The sequence below is a fragment of the Acinonyx jubatus genome, chromosome D1, assembly GCF_027475565.1.
Source record: "Acinonyx jubatus isolate Ajub_Pintada_27869175 chromosome D1, VMU_Ajub_asm_v1.0, whole genome shotgun sequence".
NCBI lineage: Eukaryota > Metazoa > Chordata > Mammalia > Carnivora > Felidae > Acinonyx > Acinonyx jubatus.
Genome location: NC_069390.1, coordinates 50,007,910 through 50,031,433, shown reverse-complemented (window position 1 = coordinate 50,031,433; position 23,524 = coordinate 50,007,910). Strand labels below are relative to the sequence as shown.

General features: G+C 47.6%; 1 protein-coding gene across 17 annotated transcripts in view; it reads left to right on the top strand.

Annotated features, from left to right (window-relative positions):
- PPFIBP2 (PPFIA binding protein 2) overlaps positions 1 to 23,524 on the top strand; it is a 112,049-nt gene that overhangs the window by 60,986 nt on the left and 27,539 nt on the right. For 11 of the 17 annotated variants that reach the window (XM_053203530.1, XM_053203529.1, XM_015084667.3 and 8 more), the window contains 5 exons: positions 2,602 to 2,733; positions 12,668 to 12,850; positions 16,132 to 16,224; positions 20,548 to 20,659; positions 23,019 to 23,080. In XM_053203530.1, coding sequence (XP_053059505.1) covers positions 2,602 to 2,733; positions 12,668 to 12,850; positions 16,132 to 16,224; positions 20,548 to 20,659; positions 23,019 to 23,080 — 582 coding nt within the window. The remainder of the gene's footprint in view (positions 1 to 2,601; positions 2,734 to 12,667; positions 12,851 to 16,131; positions 16,225 to 20,547; positions 20,660 to 23,018; positions 23,081 to 23,524) is intronic. The other 6 variants (XM_015084673.3, XM_027073237.2, XM_027073238.2 and 3 more) reach the window with 1 other exon arrangement.

The window sequence follows — 23,524 nt, the reverse complement described above, 5'->3', positions numbered from 1 at the left end:
ACCAACTGGAACGGCTATTGGAACTTTAGTACAACCAATTAGAATATTATCCTTGTCAGTGGGAACATTGGTGTGACCAATTACAACCTGGCAACCTAAAATAGCTAGAGGGATTTTGGCATTAACAGAAGTGGAATAGATTCCTACTGTTCAGGAGAGATACATTCTGAGGCTTTTTTTGATCCCACCAAGGCGGCAGTATCGTGAATGCTGCTTAGCGGGCAAACTGCATGTAAGATATTCAAGCACTCAGTGGGCTGCGTTTTTAATAATCATATCCCTAGGCCTTGACTTCTGGTAGATACTTAAAAACATGTTGAGTAAATGATTGAAGTCTGGAATGGAATGGAACAACATTTTCTCAATTGTCCGTACTCTAAAGCAATCGTTGCTATCTGATTTAGAGAATTACTTCTCTACCCCTTTGCACTGGTGGCTTGGAGAGCTCACGTACACGGTATAGTCCATCTCTAGCAACCCACAGAACTTTAGGAGTTTTACACCAGCGGTGGCTCTGGCCTCAACTTCTTTTCCTGCCTGCTTTAACTTTTATGATTTTACATTTTAACTTAAATTGTCCATTATTCAAATCGCCTCAAGTCATTTGTGGAACAAAACAGGTAGATGAAAGGATGGAGAGAGAAACGTAGAATGAGGTGGTGGAACAGAGGGGAAGGTGAGGAAGGAAGAGAGAGGAGGTGGGAGTGAGTAGGTGGTATCAGAGAGGATTAGATCTTCAGAGAGCCTTCGCGCCAGGCCCTGGTAGAGAGTGTGTGCTCAACAAAATCTTACCAGTTTGAGTGGCTATTTCCTCACTCCGTGACTCCGTGAATATTTGTTGATTGGCTTTTTTTTCAGCAGGTATTTTTTTTTCTTTTATTTTCCTTAAAATTCTTGGACTTCTTCCTCTGTTTGGGAAACCATGTGATACGTTAGACAGAAAAGAGTTTTGGAATCAAACAGACTTTGGTTTGCAAACTAACTAACGCACTCTGCTGTTGTTGACTGGCATGTGTCTTTGGTCAAGACAAGGCCAGTCTCTGGGCCAGGTTAGTATTTACTGTCTATTACTCAGGTCAGGATAGTATTTACTGTCAAATCACCAGGAGGGTTTATTGAAAGCATGTATGTAAAGTACCCTGTGGGGTCTGGCACAGAGGAGGCACTCGTGGAATCTGTGTGTCTTCTCTCCTTCCCCACCTCCACCATTATACACATTGATCTGGGTGACTACTCATGACCAAGTACGCTGTGGTTCTCACATGGCAGGGTCACTGCCTCTGTGCTATAAGCTAGTTCAAGTCTAGCTGAAACAGGAAGAGCCGGCCTCCTTTGCCCAGTGCTCAGTGAGTTCATTTTGCTGAACTTCTAGGTACCCGTCCCTTCAGATTAGCAGATGAAGAGTTTGTAGACTGGCTTTCTGACACATTGAGGGGCTTGGCCTAGGGAATCATGTTTTCCTAGTTAAGATCTGTGTCCTGTGTGGTTTGGTTTGTAGTCTGAGGACGGTTCAGAATATATGAAATCATAGCTATTGGTCAGAATGTTGATCACCATTCTTGTATGAGGGTTAGGTTGCCCAACTTAATATAGAAAGTTCATACTGAGATGGAATAGTGTATCTTTTCTGTCTGCTGATTTGGCTGGTCACTCTCCTGATGGCCATACTGTAGTCTCATTGCTGGAAACCGTGTCTCCCGTGTGCCAAGACTCTGGAGCTCATGGACCATGGCCTTTGGCCAATAGAGAAGTGTTGCCCCTGGACCAGAAATGTTCCTGGTTTTTGAGGTCCTTCATAATCCCTAGTGGTTCCCAGCAGGTATTTTGTCAATCACCTTTGTTTTTTGTCTTATTTATGCTTATTAGTTATATGTATTAATGGCAGGTTGCCGTCTACTACTGTTCTTATTATGGTAGGGCAGGACTGATAACCTTCCTGAGTCTGGTCTTACAATAAGGGAAGAACAATTTTCTTACCTCCATACCATCGTGGCTAGAAAAGATCCATTATCACAATAGGCTAGGAAAAGTCTGTATCACATAAACAGGATTCTGTCATTTAGTAAATACTCATTGAATATCTGCTTTATGCTCTAGCTCCCTCCTAGGCTCCTTGCAGTGAGACCTTAAAATGAAATTTGTTGAAAATGTGGGCTGAACATTGAGCCCAGGAGGTGATTTGGAATCCTTGGTTTTAAAAAAGATATTGTTAACGTAAGCTTGGGTTTGTCTGTGTTTTTTTGTTTGTTTTGGTTGAAAGGACCTGCTGCTTTGCATTGGAAATAGAGATGGAGAAGTTTCGTTCTTTGAGCAAAACTGTCCCTTTTTCTGTACTTGGAAATAATGGCTTCTAATGGCAAACTTGTTTTTTGAGAGCTATAGTTCACATTGTTTCTCAGAGCACAGTGGGTGGTGCCAGGGGCTGTGCTCTCCCTGAGTGACCCAGTATCAGCTGAGACCTGTCCCTAACAGCCCTGTAGCTCATATGCAGCAGTCTCAGCTCTGTTGTCCACCAGAGTTTGCCTTGTATGCTCTGGATGGAGCTACAGCTGTCCTTGTTGCCAGGGAGGCTCTGATTTTGACATCTGGTTTTGCTTGCAGGAGCTGCTAAGTCGCACATCTCTTGAGACCCAGAAGCTTGATCTGATGACTGAAGTTTCTGAGCTGAAACTCAAGCTGGTTGGCATGGAGAAGGAGCAGAGAGAGCAGGAGGAGAAGCAGAGAAAAGCAGAGGTGAGTGTGATAGACCAAATTCTGGGGGATCCATACAGTTCTAAACTCAGAGCAGAGGAAACTATCCTAATGTGGATTCAGGCCATCTGGTCAACCCCAAGCCTGGCAGCCACTGAGCGCCAGAAGCATCTATGCACTAGAGACACAATGATCTGTTAATACCAAGTTATCAGGTTTTGCTGTGGCTGCAGATTTCAGCAATGCCCAAACCACCCAGTTTTGGCTCTAAGGCTTTATCCTCCCTCAAGCTGCTGACAAGGATAGAAAGGGAAGCATTAGAGGGGGAAGGATCAGGCAAGATGTGAAGGGACCCAAGATGTCCTCTGTGGGAGCCAAGGTAATGAGGATATATCTGGGATGAAGTCAGCTGCCCAATAGGCCACCATCACTATATCCAAGGAGTCTGGAGACATTCTTTGATGTGCTTTTCACTGACCTAGATGGAACCTTTAGATTATGTTTCTTTTCTCCTGATAGGTCATAGGAGGAAGCCCATGTACAGGCCTTCTATTAATGTTTTCCTGCATTGTTCCTATTTTTTTACACTCTATAGAGTTTTTTACACTCTATAATGCCATTGGCCAGAACATTCCAGACTCCTTTTTAGGATAAATGTTTTGTGTAAATTTTAGGCTCAGAGTTGCTTTTGTTGAGAAAGAACATCCTGTTTTAACCTTAGATAACCACCTTCCATATGTCTCTACCTACAAGTGCCCATATTTGCACCTGGCATGTAAGATGTAGAAGGAAGATAGGCTGTAGGTTTAGAAGCACATTGGTTCAATCACTAACCTAACTGCTTAATAGGTCTTTGAATTTCATTCAACAAGTTAGCTGCTTAATTTCTTGAGACTTTATTTATCTGTAAAATAGGTAACTGTGTGAAGTCCAAATAAAAATCACAAAAGTCCCTATCATAGTACCTGGCATCCTGTAGGTACTTGGTTCATATATACTCCCTCGCAACATTTAGCTCTCTCCAAAATCTAAAAGTGGATCTCATTCCTTTCTATTAAGCACCCCCATTATTGTGCACTGAAACCTGCCCTATTGCTGTGTTTACACAGTGGTAAATGCTGGTGATTGAGACACTTAAAACGGGTGGGCAATTCTGTGCATTGCTTTTGAGAAGCTGCTCATTGTAAGTAGAGGTGCCAAAAGACCTCTCCATTAACCTGAAGACCCTGTCTTGTAGTGATTAAGAGGGCGGGGCCTTGAATCAGATCTTCCAGCTGTAATGCAAGCTGAGCTGCTCATTAGCTTTGTCATTGTAGGCATAACACAACCTGTTTCTCCCTCTGTAAAGTGGAGATAGTAACACTTCCTATTTCCTGAGTGGTTTGGAGGAGGGAATGAGATAATTCATGTATAGTCCTTAGCATAGTGCTGGACACATAGTAACCGCTACCTTTTATCGATTACTTACTGATTGTGTCACAAAGCATCCTGCAAATGGACATGTAGGTTAAGATACATTTATAAACTGCAAAGGTCCCGCAGAATGAAAGCTTATCTTTGTGAGGAGTTAGTTAAATAGAGTGCTTTTAAAAAAACAAACAAACAAACAAACTTTTTTAGTGTTTATTTTTGAGAGATAGCATGAGCAGGGGAGGGACAGAGAGAGAGGGAGACACGGAATCCGAAGCAGGCTCCAGGCTCCGAGCTGTCAGCACAGAACCCGATGCGGGGCTCGAACTCACAAACCACAGGACCATAACCTGAGCCGAAATCAGATGCTTAGCCAACTGAGCCACCCAGGCACCTCAAATACACTTTGCTTTTTAAATGTTCAGAAAGAAGCAACTGAATTTTCTCCAGGTTTGGAGTTGTGTTTTTACCAACGTCTCGAGGTGTGTGATGACATGGGAACATAGGTTAGGGCTCTGGGGGCAGAATTCAGTAAACTCGGAGATGCCTTGAAGTGATAGAGACAAGTCAAAACCACTTAAATTAAAAAACAAAAACAAACAAAAAAAGAAGTATAGGTGGGAGAGTATTAGGTCACATAGCTTGAAGAGTCCAGAGTTTAAAGTCCAATATCACTAGATCCACGTGACCTCCCAATGTCATTAAAAATCAGCCTTAGCGTACGTCTTGGTTCTGACTTAGCCTTATTGCCAAGAAGGGTCTCTGCGCTACATCCTATCGGCCTGGAGACCTGGCAGAGAGAGCACCTTTTTCTCAAAGTTTCCAGCAAAAGCCTCGGGCTTGCATCTCCCTGGGCCAGTTTGGGTCACATGCCTGGTTCTGAGCCAGCCAGCCACTAGGGAGCACATAGGTATGTGTGCGTGATTCTGTCTGGGAAAGAACGCGGAGTTAGTACCAACCTGAGCCAGCTCTGTTCCTTTCCAGGGAAGACAGGATGGAAAGGAGAGCTCCCAATTCTGGGCCAAGTATACCGAAAGCAGTCATTTTGCTGTTTGCTTTATTTTTCCTTTTCTGAGGGATTATGTTTCAATCTGAATTTTTTGTTTTTGTTTTCCATCAGGCTGTTCATGCATGAGGCAACATAGACCCTGAGCCGCTGGCTTCATTCCTACCAGATAATGGCCCTTCCCAGTTGCTAGTACAAACATTAAGTTTTTTTAGGGCTGTGTGACACTCCATGCACAGCCACATGACCTGAAGTGCATTTCTCCTTCTTGTAATTGAACATAATCTTCGCTGGTATGCTTAGAGCCTCTGCCACTATTTGCAAATATGTGCAGCACCAGGGGCTTGAAACCATGGCGAGTACTGCTGTGGGGACTCCATTGTCATGTGCGTGGACGTGTGTGAGTGCAGCACTGAGCTAAGGTCACCAGAGGTTGTACTTCCGTGAACAAGGGGAATGCTGCTTCCCAGCCTGCACTGCTGCTGGGTTTTTTCCAGTGAATATACTTAGCCCAAGGCCTATTGCTTGTGGTTTGGAAAGGCAGGATCTTTCTCTGTTTTGTTTGTTTTCTGGGGTAGCTGGATCTGAAATTTCCTCTATGCAGCTCAGGCTTTATCCTCAAATTCCATTTTATGTTTCAGTGAAAATTTAAAAAAAAAAGAAAGAAAAAGGATACTGTGAACAAGAGCATTGCAGGCTGTTCTTTCTGTCGGACTCTGATCCCCCTGAAGCCTGTATCCTGCTGCCTGTAGAAAGTTATGGACGTGATTATACATGGTTGTCTATAAACCTAAGGACGTCAAGATGCAGGTTTCTTGTCAAATAGAGACCATCCTGACAGCCAGCCTCACTCAGGAGTCTGTCAGTGAGATGTGGGTGAATACCAGGTTTCCTGTTTACCTTTCCTCCTGAGCCTCTCGCAGTGGCTCCGAGTCATTCCAGGAGACCCAAGCTTAATCAGTTAGGTTTACTCCTGAGAAGCAGGACTGCAGAGGAGTGGCTGACGCGGAAAGTAAATATGAGAATGAGGAGGATGGAATGTAAAAGATCCAGAGGCAGAGGAAAATGTCTGGGTGGCATACTATATCACAGGCACGTCCCTCAGAGGCGTCTTCCATGGAGAGGAGTCTGGTTTCCCCGAGCCCTGGGGATGGAGGGGGCCCCACAGCTGGATCTCTTTATGGGATTAAAGAGCTCTGCATGTAATAACCAGAGCATCCTGTAAAGAAGGGAGCAGGGATCCAGCATGTCCTGGAAAGTGGCGTCCGTGCAGCTGATCAGGGTTATACACAGATATGAAGAAGAGAACCAGAAAGAGTCTTCAGGATTTCTGGCAGAAAATGGAGTGTCTTACAGCACGGGTGGTGCTGACTTCCTTCTTCCTTCCTGTGGTTATAGCACTTTGGAAAGGAAGGATTCTGATTTCTGAACTGGGATAACCAGAATGATGGATATGGAGCACAGAGCAGAGACTGGGAAGATTGTGTTTGTTCAGAGAAGTCGACCGGGAGATTCTTACTGTTTTGTTGATTTTGTTTTACTTACTGATTTTTATTAGCCTAGGAAATCTCCAGCAGTTCAAAAATTAAGAGTTCATAAAAGCATATGCAGCCAAAAGTCTCCTTCCATGCTCACCCCTCAGGCCCACAGTCAGGAACCACCCTGACCAGTTTGTGTCCTCCCAGAGTTATCCCTGGGCAAGCAAACTTATGTGGACAGATATATATGCACATATGCGCACACATTCCTTCCCTCATTTTTGTGCAAATGCACACTATTCTAGACCTTCTAATGTAGCATGCTGGGAATTTATTCACACCAAGTGCATTAAAAAGACTTATATGATAGAAATACCTATTATTTCATTATCTGACTATACCTTAATTTAGCCTGTCCTCTTTTGATGGGCATGTAAGTGGTTTCCAAGTGTTTGCTACTTCCAATAATGCTGCTGTGAATGATCTTGCACACGTGGGGATACTGAAGTGGAATCAATGGGCCAAATGGTACGTGCAGTTGAAATTCTGACCGATATTTCCACTTTGTCTCGTGGAACGTAGAGGTTATGTTCCCATCAGTGATGTCTAAGAGTGCCTGGCCGGTATTAAGCAGAGCATGAAGGAGGGAGAGAAAGAACTAAGTAATATCATGAACAAGTTTAACAGGTAGGAGGGAGTGGGAAAGACATGGTTATGGGAGGTGCCCCGTGGTTCACATAGAAAAGAACCGTAAAGAACTTTGATGGTTAGTGAATCGGGAGTCATAAAGCCAGCTGAGATTTCAACACAGAGTGGCATTCGGAGCCTCATAAATGTCACCTGGACTTCGTGATAGGGGACCCAAGAATGAGACACAGCTACAAAAGGGTCTGCCCTATGGGGGAGAAACAGATCTGTTAAGAGGGGAGGTGGACCAGCCCTGGAGAGAACGAAGTATAAAAGAAAGTTGAAATGCCGAGCCTGAGGATGGACATACTGGAAAATAACACGTGGGTTGGGAGAATAAGAGGGGAATGTCCCTGAAACATTGGGATGCACCACATAGTCACCCCAAGCAGAGGAAGAAAATAGATGCACTCCTGTTCAGATCCCCAGACAGATGGAAGCAGACAAGGGGCTTAAATGGAAGGGCGCAGCAGTTTGGATGGTTCCTAAAAATCTCCTCCAGCTTAACACCTGAGTATTTGAGAGGTTGGCTCTTGGCGCCCCACCCCCCTGTTTGTTTCTACCCAGAGGACAGAGAAAGAAACTGGGAAACTGCTGCTCTGGCTGTAATGTTGAGACTAGTTTAGGAGGGAAAAGTGACAGGTACCTTGAGAGAGAGCTGCCGTTCTGTGAGTCCATGACAGGGAGGGAGGGAAAGCCAGGCATGGCCAAGACTTTCATAAATCATACCTTGGAAAGTTCAGAAATAACATAGAAGGTGACTCAAGAATATTGAACTAAAAAATAATGTAACTCTGTGCAATCTCACAAATACTACTGATAAAAAGGAGAAACTTGGAAGTACCCTGAGAGAAACTTGTTTTCCAAGGGGCTCGTATAAAAGAAAAGACAGGGGCGCCTGGGTGGCTCAGTCGGTTAAGCGTCCAACTTTAGCTCAGGTCATGATCTCGTGGTTTGTGAGTTCGAGCCCTGCGTTGGGCTCTATGCTGACCGCTCCGAGCCTGGAGCCTGCTTCAGATTCTGTGTCTCCTTCTCTCTCTACCCCTTGCCGGCTCTTGATCTCTCTCTCTCTCTCTCTCTCTCTCTCTCTCTCTCAAAAATAAATAAACATTAAAAATAATAATATAAGAGAAAGGACTGAACAAAGTGCACCTGCACAAGCAACAGCAGCAGGGGCAAACCCCAAACAAAAGGACAATGCTGAGGACAGGAGAGAGACTTTTTGTTAAAGTTATGTTCTCCATAAGAAGATCAAAGAAAGAATGGGTTCTGTTCTGATGCCTCAGGCACAAAGAACTTAGGACAGTGGTCCCCAAACTGCTTGCTATAAGTGAATTTTAAGGTATCAGGGAAATCAGGTGAGTTGCTAGCAAACTAGAAGTGAACCGTTTTTTTTTTCCCCAGATGGCAAAGAAAGTTAGATGGGTTCCATAAAATTTAGTCTGTTGAGGCTGGGGCCAACCTTATGATGGTTTGTGGGAGGCCAGAAGATCAAGTAGGGATTGTGTTAAGAGTGAGTTACATTGGGGTGCCTGGGTGGCTTATTTAAGTGTCCAACTCTTGATTTTGGCCCATAGTTTCTGAGTTCAAGCCCCACGTCGGATTCTGTGCTCTCTCAGTGCAGAGTCTGCTTTGGACCTTTGTTTCCCTCTCCCTCTGCCCCTCTCTTGCTTGCAGGCTCTCACTCTCTCAAAAATTAAAAACAAAAAAAATATAGTGAGTTACATCAGCTTGACCTCCTGTGTCTGGCTGGGAATGCGTTGGTGGAATAGACCTGGTAAATGTACACTTCTGTGAGGCATTGCACAAACCCTGCTTGGGGAGTCTTGTGGATGAGCTGGAGGAGTATAGGATGGATGCTAAGATAGGCATATTGGTACCCCCATGATAATAGCATCTATAGACCATGTCTAGGAAGGTTTATTGTAGAGGGTGAGAATCCTCTGCCTTTACTCCTCCTACCAATTGAGCATTTGATTTTTATTTTTTTTAATGTTTATTTATTTTTGAGACAGAGACAGAGTGTGAGTAGGGAATGGTTAGTGAGAGATGGAGACAGAATCTGAAGCAGGCTCCAGGCTCTGAGCTGTCAGCACAGAGCCCGACATGGGGCTGGAACCCACGAACTGTGAGATCATGACCTGAGCCGAAGTCGGACCCTAAACTGACTGAGCCACCTAGGTGCCCCTAATTGAGCATTTTTAATGTGTAACGTGGATGCTGATCTAGAAAATCATAAAGCAGTGATGACATGAAGCCAAAGAAAAATCAACTCGACCAGCCGGCATCGGGATCCATAAAAACCTACACAGACTTGAGCAATAGCTAGGTTGTCAGAAAAGGGGTAAAAGAGGTAAGAACCTGAGTGGTGGAAAATCGCTAAAGGTAGGGAAGGAAACACTTCAAGAGGGAGGCAAGCAGTTTGAGGACGGGAGCACGCCTGTGATTTAACCAGGAAGAGGGCCCTGGGGCCGTGAGGAAGAGCCCTGTCCCTCATCAGTCTTGGGGACAGAGCTGGTCTGCCTGGAGGCCACTGGTGCAGGGGGAGGGGAGGGAATGAATGCGATGATGAAATCAGGCAGCAAGTTTAGACTCCTCATTTGAGAGGTTTAACAATTGAGGGAAGCTTCTATAAGAGAGACAAGCAGGTCTGAAAACCAGCAAGGCCAGTGGACTTAGGGCTAAAGGTTCTGGGAAAGAGTGGCCAATAAGGTGAGCACTCCAGAAGAGTGCGGAGCCGCTGGGCTTTTGTTGTTAGCCATCAATGTCACGTGGGCCTTAACTAGGTCACCATTGGGTGTTTTCTGTTCTCCCAGTTTGGTTCATTTCTTACGGATCAAACACCTGGTAAAGGAGCAGCAGTGGGGGAAGTGAACTCACATTTGTCGGATGCCTGCCGTGTGCCAGGCCCCGTGCCAGGTGCTTCACCTAAGGCTCACCTGGGTAACCCCTCGAGGTAACCTGATGAGATAGACCCTCATTCTACAAAAGTGAAAGGCAGTCTGTAGCTGCCTGCACGCTTCGACAGCATCATGCCTATGCCCGTCGTGGCTTAGTCGCCCATAACAGGCTGACCTCCCTCTCTGGGGACGTAAATGCCAATCTTTTACCTTGGGGGATTGCTTTTAGCTCTATCCTTGATTAACTGGCCATCCTTCCTTCCGGCCCAGAGCCCTTGGTCAGAGGATTAGATAATTTTTCTGTTAATTGCCCCCATGCTAATGAATTCCCAGCTAAATCTTCCCCTTTCCTTAGTATTGCTTTTATCCATACCTACCTTTCCTCCTCTCATGCCTACACATTCTAAATCTGTACCCCCTTTTGTTTCGCTGCTATGTCTTTTGAGAGGGCAACCTTACCTACTTTACAAAGATCAAGACCATTGGAAAGATCTCTGTTAACTTGTTGTTGCTCATCTAAGGTCTACCTGAACCCCCAATATGTGCTTTGTGCTTAGCTAACCCTATCCCCAACCCCCATCCCCTGCTGGGGCCTCCAATTCCAGCTCCTTTCCTCCCTCTTAATTCTTGCCACCCAGCAGGTATGCTAAGTATTTAAAGTACCAAAAGACTCTGAGACTTCTCAGATGAAAAAGCACAAACAAACTGAATGTGGACCATCCTTGTTTAGCACCTTCCAACTGTGGCAAATCCACAACAGGATATAGAGCTGGCCTGTGATGCCTAGTAGCTCAGGCCAGTCAGGCGTGAATCCTCTACCCTTGTCAGGCACGTGTGCTAAGCCAGCAGGGGGTTTGGAACCCAGTGGCACACAGAACAAAGGCCATGTCAGAGCCCAGTGTCTCCACTAGGACTGCAGTTGAGAACACAGACGGCAGGTATGGCCTCAGCCCATTGGTAAGTGGCCCATCAGGGGTGCAGGGACCAGTAACAATAAAGCTGGGTAGAGATCTGAGGTCCAGGGCACTTAGGCCCAGAAAGGCAGCCCAATCCTCTCATCTTGGTAGGAAAATGCTATAAGACAGATGACCCTGGAGGAAGACAGCCTGGGCTGTCTGGGCCAATTCAGGTGAGCTAGCTTAAAGGGTGAGTGGCCGGGAGGCCCCAGGCCTGCTGACGATGGTGAGGACTGCCCTGCCACTCTGAGTCCAAATGGCATCACCAGACAGGAGGGCGGGCACCTTTGCCCAGCATCCTTTCAGCCCCAAGCAGCCGCTCAGACCCCGTTTCCCTTCTACACTGGAGAAGGGGATGTACAAAACAAGATATGAGATGGGAGTTTTTCTTCTTAGACCCCGCTGTCACTACTGGGGATGGGCAATTTCTTCCCAGCGTGCCTGGGCAGTCCCCACTGTGCCGGTGGCTGACCCCAGTACCAGATGCCGGTGTTTAGAATATCAGTAAAGGTGGGCAGGGAGGCCTGACAGGTTCATTGGCTGCCACCCTGTCCACCCAGGTCTCTGTTCCACTCTGTTGTGATATTTCCTTAAGTCCGCATCCCTGCCCCATGGGCTGCTCGTAGTTTCCCTCAGCCTTTCGGGTTTCTGGCTGCCACAAGCGGCACTGTCGTGAGCCGCGTTACCCAGGCGTGTGGTGCTCTCTTCTCCATTCCCACCTTCAGGCAAGGGGTCCGGAGGTGCCTGCTTGACATCACCTAGACTCGTGCCGCCCCTTCCTCTTGACCCACACAGAACTAGCCACTCACTACTCCCTGGAAGCCCCATGGTTTTCAGGATGGTGGCACTCACAGACTCATGATTACGTGTGTGCCTCTACACGGTGACTAAATGTCTAGGGAGTAGAAAAGGGAGATCCCAGCAGACCTGTGGGCGACAGGGGTTCAGAACTGAGTAGGCATGAATTCCAGGGGATGCAGCTTTTCAAAGTGGCCATATAAGGGCCAAGATGTTCTCTAGGCTACAGAGGAAGTCTGGTTTGGAATGGGAAGTGAAGGAGTAAGGTCTGGTATGGGGGTGAGGGAGAGTTTAGAGTTGGGGACGTACCAGCGTGTGCGAGCGTGGTATATGCCACACGTCACCGTGTGGGTGTTGGTGTGTTTGGGGGGCGGGAGAGGGGCAGCTATACCCGGGCGTATGTAAGAGGGGTCGTGTCTGTGCGCCTGTCTCTGCTGCTGCCACCGGGCCGGGTGCCTCGTTGGTGTGCAAGGATGCCCCCACCGCACCCCCACTGTGTGGCACAGAGGAGCTGCGGGGGGTTTGCTCAGACTGCAGGACCACCCCGTAGAGGGGGCGGGTTCAGGAAAAATACCAGGTCTTTTGGTTCCCGTGAAGAAAGTGGGCGGTCACCTCTGGGTCGCCCCCTGCAGCTCATCCCCTGCATGCTTCCTTCTCTCTGGGCCGCTCTCCTGGGGAGCTTTGTGTCTGAGAGCTGACTGACCCTGAGTGCTCTTTTCTCCTCTCTCTTCCTTCCTGCAGTCGGTTCTGAATGTGATCAGTGAGCTGCAGGAGCAGATGTGTAGGCTGCAGCTGGACATCCACAGGCAGATTCAAGAGCGCCTCTTACTCAGTAGGGGCCGCCCTGAGGAGGTGGCGGCTGGTGACAGCGCAGCCGAGCCCTCGCCCTGCGGCCAGAACTGTGCCTGTTGGGAGGGGTCACCTGTAGGAACCACACTTAAGTATATCAGAGCATGCGTGTGGGGGCATTTCACTGGTGGAGGGGCTGGGCTTTCTCCTAACCACAAGCGAGTGCAGTGGCTTAACACGGCTCTATTGTTACTTCCGGGCAGAGCTTGGGACTGGTGCACTCCCCTCAGGGTCTGAGCTGAGCTCTGCGACCCTCAGAGAGCAGGGTCTGAGCAGGTGAGGCCAACCCTTGGCCAGGTGGTGGCACTGGCCTTCCTCAGGGCTGGGAATGAGGTGTGTCAGGTGCCCTGAGGGACGGGCATTCATGCAAAAGGAAGCCTCAGGATTCCCCTTCCCAGGTGTGACTCAGGCGCTGATTCTCCTCCTGGGCTGGGAGATTAAATGAAGTTTTATCTCGTGTGATTTTTATTTTATTTTTTAAAGAAAAAATAGCATCATGAGAGAATCCTTTCAAGTTTATTTTTAAGGAAGTTAATCCCTAGTGAGAAAATAGAACACCAGTTTCCTTTTTGCTATGACAGTTAGGTCATCATCTGAATTTCTAGGAAAAATTCCCCACCTAATCGCATTAGAGGGATTTCATGACCTCTGGACCCTATGGGGTATACCTGACCGGTGTTCTGGACTTGTCCCCTCATCCTGGTGGGACCGGGGCCTGCGTGACCTGACTGGACCTGGTGATGGCAGTTGCACAGAGAGGAGTCTGTGCTTCTGAGACCTACTGTCGAAGAGGACTTGGAAGCCTGAAGGAAGGTCAAGGTCATAGTAGCTGTGAGCATTACAGAGGGTCCGCCTCAGCTCTGTGGGAAATTATCACAACCCATACTCAACCGTGGAACATGCTGAAACTCTACCCAGAATCAGACAGTAGAGGGGGAGCTTGGGGGCAGGTGGGGGTTGAGGTGGGGAGATTTCCTCCTACATTAAATGACAAGGGGGAGAAATGAGAGCCCAGAGGTAAATGTGGATTTGAATAGAGAAGTCCTGGGAGTGCCCCACGTTGAGTGGGTCAACCCAGAAAGACGTCTAAAAGAGGCTAACGTTTGTACCAGTGTTTATAGCCGATGATGGGCACCACAGACAACCTTGAAACAGGAGGATGTGCCAAAGGTCATCAGAGCCTGGCTGTCATCATGCTCTGTGTCTCCATGGTGGCAGCCTCTCAGGCAGGGCTGGAAACATTCTCAGAAAACCATCCTGGGTCGGCTGGAAGTCCCACCAGGCCTTAAAATCTAATGCTGCAGGTCATGGGTACAATGACCTTAGCTTCGAAGACATTTTTGAAAAAAGGCATCAATAAATGTTTACCTTGGCTGTAAGAAAATCTTAGTGGATTACCCTACAAAGTTCAAGTGTAAGCAGTGGAACTTTCTGGCAGACTATCTCAGAACACAAAGAGCTCCAGGTCAGTTAAACGATGAACTGAATTTCCGTGTTCGTTCATTGGGAAATAATACATACCTACCATGTGCCAGTGGTGAGCAAAGCACGCTCGGAGTTACCCAAACCCCTCCTGGAGTTCACACAGGAGGAGAACCAGCCATTAACGATCAGACCAGTAAGTATCTAATTGCAAATGACGTAGGAGAGATACAGGGTGCCACACCAGAAAGGATATACTCTGCCACACACGAATATGGTGTGGAGGTTGGGATAGCTTTGCTGAGGAGGCCTGAGGAAGGATCGGTGGGAATTCACAATTCACCTGGCAGACTGCTCCAGACAAGAGGGAGCAGTGTGTGTAAAGGCCCAAGTAGACGAGGAACTAAAAAGTATCCAGTTTGGTTGGTGCATCACTGGGGGCAGAGAGTAATCCAAGAGGCAGGCAGGGCACCGGGTCAGGCCAGGCAGTGCTGGTGAGAGCATATGAGTTTTGAGGAGCAGAGGAGGGCCAGGATCAGATTTTTCCTTTAATTGTGTTGTTCCCCTGGATGCCGTGGGGGACAGTGGCTTTAAGAAGGGCAAGACGACAGACGAGCAACCCCTGGAGAGACTGCCCGGCCTGTTGGCATGAACTGCTAGATCAGAGTAGTGGTGGTTGAGTTGGAGAGAAAGGAGAGATCCATTTCCTTGAGATAGACTTAACAAGGCTTGGGGATAGATTGCATCTATCGGGGAGAGGGAGATGCCAAGGATGGGCCCCAGGTTTCTGGCACAGGGAGGTAGGTGGATGGAGCTGCCATTTAGTGAGGTTGGAGTGTCTAAAAGGGGGAATTAAGTGTTCCACTTGGGCCATGACAGTCGTGAGATGCCTGCCTAGAGGTGTTAGGTCGGGAGTCTGTGGGGATCTGGAGTTCAGAAGTCTGGAGGTGATCACATACACATTAATTTTTCTGATAGGAGCCAGTTGGCAGGACCAATTATCCATTAAAGGAAACTTGGTTTGGGACAAGGATGCTCAGTGGTGTCGTCTTTGCTGAAAGAGTAGTTTAGGGAGCAAGGTCACTGTAGTTGGAAGAAACAAACCTGACTTCCAACTCACCCTGGGCAAGTTGGTCAACCATCCCTTCCTCACTCAGCAACTTTCAGTGGCTCCCTACTGCCAAAGAATGGCCTCAGAGCTCTTTGTATTTTCATCCAAAGCCTTTCTAGTAGGGCTGCACCTTACTTTCTGGCCTCACCTCCCACTCATGCCACCTGTCCTCTGCCCTAGCCCAACAGACTGTCTCCCTTTGTGCCTCCTGCATCCACCCTCCGCCGGTCTGCCTTCTCCTTCCCTCCTTTCTTCAAGCTGACCCCCGCCCCTGGCCCAGAACACTCTGCATTTGGCATTTGTTATCTTAGTGTTTTCTGTCCTGCTGGCTGCCCCTTCTTCTCTGGAGCCTTCCAGGATCACACACCCCTCTTGGGGTTCCTTGCCCCACGCCCCAGCACAGAGAGGTGCGCCCACCTAGCCTGCTTCCTGCTACTTTGTCTGTAAGAAGCTGCTTCATTTTTGTATCTCTGTTCCTCTGGCTCCCAAGTCCTATTTGTCCTGCACCTCCACATTTGTGCATGATTTGGGCACACCCCACAGAGGACATGGATGTCAGAAAGGGGCAGGCAGAACTAGTTCTAAAGAAAAAAAAAAAAAACAAAGTTTTCTCTTCGTATGCCTGGAAGCCCTGGCTTCTGTTTTCGAATGGCCCACAGCTTTTCCTGAAACAGGACCATGTTTAAGGATGTGAGCTGCAGTGTTGAACATGACACGGGATCTCTTGCCCCTGGCATCCCCTGCATGAGCCTAACCGGGGTTATCCAGGGAACATCATGCTCTGTAACCATCAGAACTTTGTTTTTGTCCCTTATCCTTCTAGGAGTTACTGCAAGAGCTCAGGCACCTCAAAATCAAGGTAGAAGAGTTGGAGAATGAACGGAATCAGTATGAGTGGAAGCTGAAGGCCACTAAGGTAAAAGGCAGTTCTTATATTTATGGAGAGGTGCTGAGGCCCGGTGGGGAGGGTCTGCGTTCAAGCTCGGGATCTGAGCTGGAGAAGTGCAGATTGACCCTACTGTGTGCACACGCAATAGTGCACAGATTGTGCAAGTAGATAGTTTTGATCTGGGAAGGCTCTTCGCCTAGGGAAAGCCCCCTGAGATCATGCACTGCTGGAATAGCTGAGCTCCTTCGTCTTGCTGTGTCCTGTGGCACCCCTAGGCTGACATGGGACCAGTAAGGGGCTGTGAGCAAGTGAGAAGTCTTAAGGCAGATGAACGTCGATGTTACCTCGGCTGCATCACTTTAAATTTAGCGGTCCCTTTTAATAACTAGTTGGTTTAAATAGGCATGCTGTATTTTAGCATTGAATGCACTCCACTGCTTTGTTGTTTTAACTAAACCATGCTTCTATGGAACTGGGGAGCTCAGCAGCCTGGGCTGGGGAAGGAATAGCCCTGGAGGAGCATTCTTGCCTGCGGGAGCCTGGTCCAGGCAGCCCCCTGAAAGCACACCTGCTATTTCACTAAGGCCTCTGTAGCGCCACCCAGAGGTGTTAACTAGGTTTTCATTTTTATTTCTTACTAGGGTTTTAAAAAGTACTTAAGAGTTTTCCTAATTTCTGGTTATACTTTTATTTTTTTCTGTAAGTTAACTCTTAATGATTATGAAAACAATACTCATCACAGAGAATCTTTAAACCATAAAAAATGGATAAAAGTCACCCTTATACCACCTAGGAGCTACCACTATTAATATTTCCTTCTAGGAATTTCTCTTTGGGGGGAATCTCGCTCGCTCTTTCTCCAATTTCCAGTGTTGATAATTTATATGCAATTTATGTCATGCTCTTAAAACTCTGAACATGATACTGATATCTGTATAATTGCTTGTATAAAATGATTTTCTTAACCGTTTACCAATGAGGAAGCCGAGGCACAGAGCAGTTCAGTAACTTTCCCGAGATCTTACCAAGTCAGCACCAACCTAGGCAATCCCAGCACATTTGTCTCCAGCCCTGTTGTTATCTAAGTGCACCCTTGTGTGTTCTGTGCTGTACCTGTTCCAGCAGCAGTGATTTTCTCAAATAGCTCAGAGCCTTCTGTCACAGAATTCCACTCAGGCGAGTCCTGTCTTGGGGAAGCCTTTGAAGTTGTACAACCATGTATTATAAAACCAAACAACTCTTTTTAGGTCACCTGAGCTCTTTGCCTTGGCATAGAGACCTTTGAGATACTACAGGTTACTCAGTAACTATTGGGTAAGGGGCACCTCCTATGTGCCAGAATGCATCAAGCTCTTTGCCCACATTTTCTCATTTGATCCGTAAAAATAACCTAGTGAGGTCTGTTGATTTATTATCCCCATTTCAGTGGCTAGAAAACCAAAGCCCAAGGTGGCCAAGGTGAGGTCCAGACCTGGATCTGTGTCATTCCAAAATCCATGCTCTCTTTCTTATAAAATCCTGATTCCCTGCAAGTAAAAGCCTGTACTATTCTTGAAAGTTCTTTAGTCTTCTGCATAAAGCTTGTCAGCCCCTGAAGGCAACTCATCTTCCAGGGCAGCAATCAGGGGTGATCCCTGGATTTAACGAAGCTGAGTACTTACAGGGAGCTGGAGCACCCCTCTGCCTGGCACCAGCCCACACACCTTTGCCTCAGACCTCTGGCCACACAGCTCCAGCCTCTGTGGCCATGGCAGTGGCATCCTTTGCCCTCGTGGTCAGGTAGAGGGCTTGTAGCCTGTTGTAGACTTCCCAGCTATGGGCACAGGTACTATGCTAAGCACAGCAGAGCACCTGTCATTTCTGGCCTATTCTCTGGAAATTGACACCTGGAAGCTGGGACTCAGCCACTTAGTTTATTTATTTTTTTAATTTTTTAAAATTATTTTTATGTTTTATTTTTTGAGAGAGAGAAAGAGACAGTACATGATCAGGGGACAGGTAGAGAGAGAGGGAGACACAGAATCCGAAGCAGGCTCCAGACTCTGAGCTGTCAGCACAGAGCTCCACACGGGGCTCAAACTCACGAACCCGTGAGATTATGACCTGAGCCGAAGTTGGCGCTCAACAGACTGAGCCACCCAGGCGCCCCTAGTCTACAGGGTTTTAAATAGATGATCTCACCCAGAGGCAGGCTTCAGAGACAAGGGACCTCATTGTGCTGGGCTCTGCCTCACCCATATCACTGAGATCCACTGTGGGTCCCGGAGACCAGCATCAGGCATGCAGATTCCTAACAGAGACCAGCTCTCACTTGGTCTGCAAAGAAAGGGAAAAATGGTCGTGGAAGGTCCAAGAAAGGTTAGGAGAAGATCTTCTAAGAATAGTACGGTCCTTGTAGAAATAAGAGGCATTTGGACCGAAAGGCTCAAGGCTAAGGTATTCAGAAGCCACCGAGGCTGTTAGTTGTAGGCCCGCAGGCACCGAGGCCCTGAGTGAGCTAGGGGACAGTGCTGCGTGGCTGTAGGTCTCAGCTAGCAGCTTGCCACCGCTGGGCTTGCTCTCTGGCCTCTCTGGGTAGAAGCCACAGAGCAGAGGGGCAGGGCTCCATAGGGCACTTCAGAAGAAGGAGAGCCTACCCCTTGCTGCCTCTTTTTTTCTTTACATGGCCCTCTCTTTTCCCATTTGAGGGATGTTAGGGAAGCTTCTTTCAGAACCCCTAAGGTGGGCTCAGGGAGCTCTCGGCCCATAATAGTAGCCTTCATCTGTGCTGTTGATTCAGAAGCTGGCTCCCGAGCAGGTGGGGTTTGCGTCCTGGTCACTAAGTGACCCTATGACTTGGGCATCGCATCCTGCACTCTTCCTGGTGTCTCCCCGGTAGCGACACGCAGTGATGTTGCTTCCTCCCATGGGCTCCTGTGAGGATTGAGTGAGGTTGGACGTAAGAAATCAGTGAGCACTGGGTCAGAGGCAGAGTGGACGCTCAGTCAGTGTGCCTGAAACTGAACGCAAGGCCTGTTGGCAGAGGAGCCACCAAGAGTCTCAGTGCTCGTTTTCGGTCACTTGAAACTATTCGAAGGTTAGCTCTGGCATCCCATTCTATGACCTTGAGGAAAGAAGGGGGGATGTGATTGGGCTACCACATGGGGAGGGATGGCCAGAGTACAGGCCTTTGCTGTATGTTGGCTGGCTCCTGAGTTGGTCCTCACCCCCTTTCTTTGTCTGGTTTGATGCTCAGAGAACTACCTGGTTACCCTTAGGAAAGGAATAAGATGAGAGAAGCAAGAGTAGCAGCATTTATTGAGCCCTTACTGTGTAACAAGCATTAGGCTAAGTTGTCCGTGACCATTATCTTATTTAATCCTCCCCACAGCCCTTTGAGGTCAATGCTGTTTTCCCCATTTTAGAGATGAAGCAAGACTCAGAAGTTAACTCAGAAAGGTTAACTTGCCTAAGGTCCTCCAACTAGGAAATGAGGGAATCCAAGTTTGTTTGGCTCCAAAGCCAGTGTGGCCCCTGGGATGGGACCTACACGGTTCTGATCTTCTCACGAGCGTGGGAAGGTGCGGACGGTCACACCTACTGTTACATGTGAGATTTAACCTGCGGTGCCTAGTAGAGGTGTGTGAAGCACCCAGCACAACTGCCCGTTCATGTCTACGTATGAATGTATGTATCACATCTGTGGCTGTACTTACATACTTTATTTGCAAAAGTGTATCTGCTCAGCACATCTGAACGCTTGTATAGAGGTACATATGGGTGAGCGTGCATAGGTGCTCATATGGAGGCTGGGCAGAGGCCGTGGCTGTGCATGAAGAGAGTACATGAGGGAGGTACTCTTGGCTCACTCTTTGTCTACCTACCAGTAGTGATTTGATTTCCACTATGTTTCCTGTATGGGTGTGGATAAATGAAAGATGCATGCACTCGTTGCAATGATGTACATCTGTGCTGTTGCATGAATCCCCTGAGAGAAGGAAGACCACATCCGGAAAGAGAATGTGCATTAGCAGCTCTCCCATTGCATACAGCCCCAGCGCCTCGGGCCTCAGGGGTGACTGGGCCTCAGAGGGCAGGGGAGGTAAGAGCCTGGTCAGGTAGAAGGATGCAGGTGACCAGCGGGAGCTGAGGGCAGGGCCGGATTGGCCAGGGAGAATGAGTTCAGTCTGCAGAGCCCCATGTGGTGAGGATGGCGGTAAGCACCTCTAACTGCTCACCTCTGGCGCCTCTGCTCCTGACTTCCCAGCATGTTCTGGGACTCACTCGTCCCGAGCTATGAATGACTTGAGGTACTTCATCACAGTCTGGTAGTCCCTCTGAGCTGGTGGGGATCCTCTGTTGCTCTTTCAGGCTGAGGTAGCCCAGCTGCAAGAGCAGGTGGCCCTGAAGGATGCAGAAATTGAGCGCCTGCACAGCCAGCTCTCCCGGACTGCAGCCCTGCACAGCGACCACACAGAAAAAGGTAACTGGCTTGACTGGGAGAGAGTTGCCCCTGGGCCCTCTGGGCATGTGTGTCTATGGATGATTATGTGTGTGCCTGTGTGAGTAGGCTTACTGATGTGCACATATGTCCTGTGTGTGCAAACACGTCCACGTGAACAGATGCATGCATGAGTGTGCGTGAAAGGGCCTAGAAAGCACAGTTCTACTGTGGAACCATTGCCATGAGCCCCTCCCCTGTCCAGAAGACTCCACCCTGAAGGCTTCTCTCACATGTAGTCTGATCATTAAGCTCTGGAGCTTTTCTTTGCACTTGACGGGAAGGACTTGTCTTTGTGTCATTCCCACAGGGGAGGCTTTATTTAGCAATCCGTTCACTCCTTGAATGGATACCTGCTTGATACTCATACAAGGCCCCGAGGATACAGAAACAAATCCACTAGTTCTCATATTTAGATCTCAACTTAAATGTTACCTCTCAGAAAGGCCTTTTCTGGTTATCCTACCTCAACCAGATGCCCCCAGTCCTATTTTTCTCTAGCTCAGCATTCTTTTTGTTTCCCTCATAGCACTTAAAACTCATCAGGGTTGCATTTGGGGAGGTCTCTGGGTAGATTGTTGTTCTCACTGTGGGGCAAGAACTGTGTCTGTCCTATTTGAGACCATATCCACAGAACTTCACACAGCATTCAGCCATGGTAGGCTCCTAAGAAATACTGGGTAAGTGAAAGGATGGTGAATGGTCCCTCATCAGTTCCAAGTCTGCTGATTCAAAAGAGGGTGAATCCTCAAATACTCTTATTAACACATATTTAATATTTAAGGCTATCCACCTTGTATTCAAAATGATCACATACCTTCCTCTTCCCATGAGGCTGCAGAATGATGCTGGAAGAGGTCCTGTAGCCCTATGGATTGGCCTTACTACCGGGTCCCCTCTCAGCCTCAGCACTGCTTAGCTTGGGTCCCTGGCTGGGGTGGGAAGCTATGCGGCATGAAACGGTGGCTTAAGCTGGAGAAGAAAATTAGTGACCAATATGTTCATGCCTCCCCTAGTCTTTCTCAGTGTCTTCTTAAGCCTTTGAGTGTGTCACCTACCTGCCATGGCTCAAGGTGGATGCTGGGGCCCCCTAACATATCCCAGACTCTCTGTGATGCTTAATCTGGACAGAGTGCTTTCTGTGCCTTGATCCTAGGCCAGGTAGCCTTCCCCCTCCACACTATGCTTCTCTGGAGTCCAGGCCTTCTGATCCATCATCCGGTAACTCTTGGAGCCGGTCCTTTGGTCATTTGCTGCTCAGGTTGGGTCCTGCCCAAAGCACTGAGGTTTGCCACTCTTCATAGGAAGCTTACCACCCTCGTCCCACAGACGGGCTGTGGGGTTGCTCTTCAGCTGCCAAGAGCCTAAGATAGTGAACGGGCACTCTGTATTGTCCTCTGAAAATGAATCCCTATGACTATTTACACAAGTCTACTCTTCCTATTCTTGTTGCAAATGGGATGCCTATATTTTGGTTCCCTTGTCTCCTGGACTTTTCTCATATAGACACCCCCTCTTCCTTTTGTAATAATCAGTTTAGGAATGGGGATAGGTCGTTTTGAATATTCCACTATGTGCCACTCCCTAGACCTAAATATGTAGCAGACTGACCTCCAGCTCCCTTAGGCATTGGCCTTTGACCTCGTCCTTCAGACCAGTTTGGGAAGAAATCAAGAGCCCCTATTAGGTCCAGAGTGAGAGCAGGCCTTAGGTTGCCCACAACAGACTGACACAAGTGCCTGGGCCCATAGAGATATTCTGTGGGTTTCTGAAATAAGATAGTTTTCCTTAACTGTAGAATTTGTTTTAATATATTTATAGATGTTTCTAAATATTCTTTAGTCAATTCTGACTATAGCGTTTTAAATTAAGCCAAGTACCCAGCTCTTTTACGTAATCATTCTTTTCTTCATTCAGCTGTAGACTTTTTTTTTCTTTCTTATTTTAAATTCTCCTTTGCTACAATCCATGGGACTGTATTATTTTTCTCTAAAACTAGCTAGCAGCCCAGGTACATGCCCACTCAAGTAATAATGTCTGTATTCTTCTGAGATGTTGGTTTTGAAAGGTTTTTGGGTTCTTTTGTGTCAACTTCGAGTAAATGGAATTTGTATTTTCCCCACTAATTTCTACAAAGAGAACATGAGAGATTAGGTTTGCGCATTCATTTAGTAATCCAACAGATGTTTAATGAGAATGACTACACCAGACACCGTCATGGGCTCTTAAAGAAGTAAAGGAGCCCACATGCAATTTATTCACAAGGGAAGTCTTAGCAGCTTAGCACGTGGGGATGGCTGTCTGTGTGTAAATAATTCTCCCTACACCTAAATTCTTTCAGACCAAGAAATTCAACGTCTGAAAATGGGGATGGAAACTTTGCTTGTTGCCAATGAAGATAAGGTAAGATGGTCCATCAAGGCAGCCCTATTCTTCCTCTGCTAACAGGCTGTTTTGTCCCTACTGGTCTCTGATATTCTGGGCAGGGTCATGCCCATCAGGCCAGTGACCCAGGGACGTGTCAGGAGAATGGCTTCTGCCTTTTGGAGACTGAGCCTCAGCCGTTTGTTTTGGCTTTGATGCCTGGGGACTTTGCCTAAGCGAAATCTCCCAAATGCAGAATAAAATCATGCCTGTTCGTGCTGGTGCAGGGGGGGAAAAATACCCCTGTGGTTACTGCCAAATGCCATAACTGCTGCTTAGACTCTTGGCAAAACTTGAGAGCAGTCCACCAATCTCCTATGCACACAATCTGGTGACAGACCCGTCACGGAGACACTAGGCAGCACGTGATGTGTTTACCCCACCGCCTTCCATTCTTCACATCTGATTGCCTGTGTAATCCTA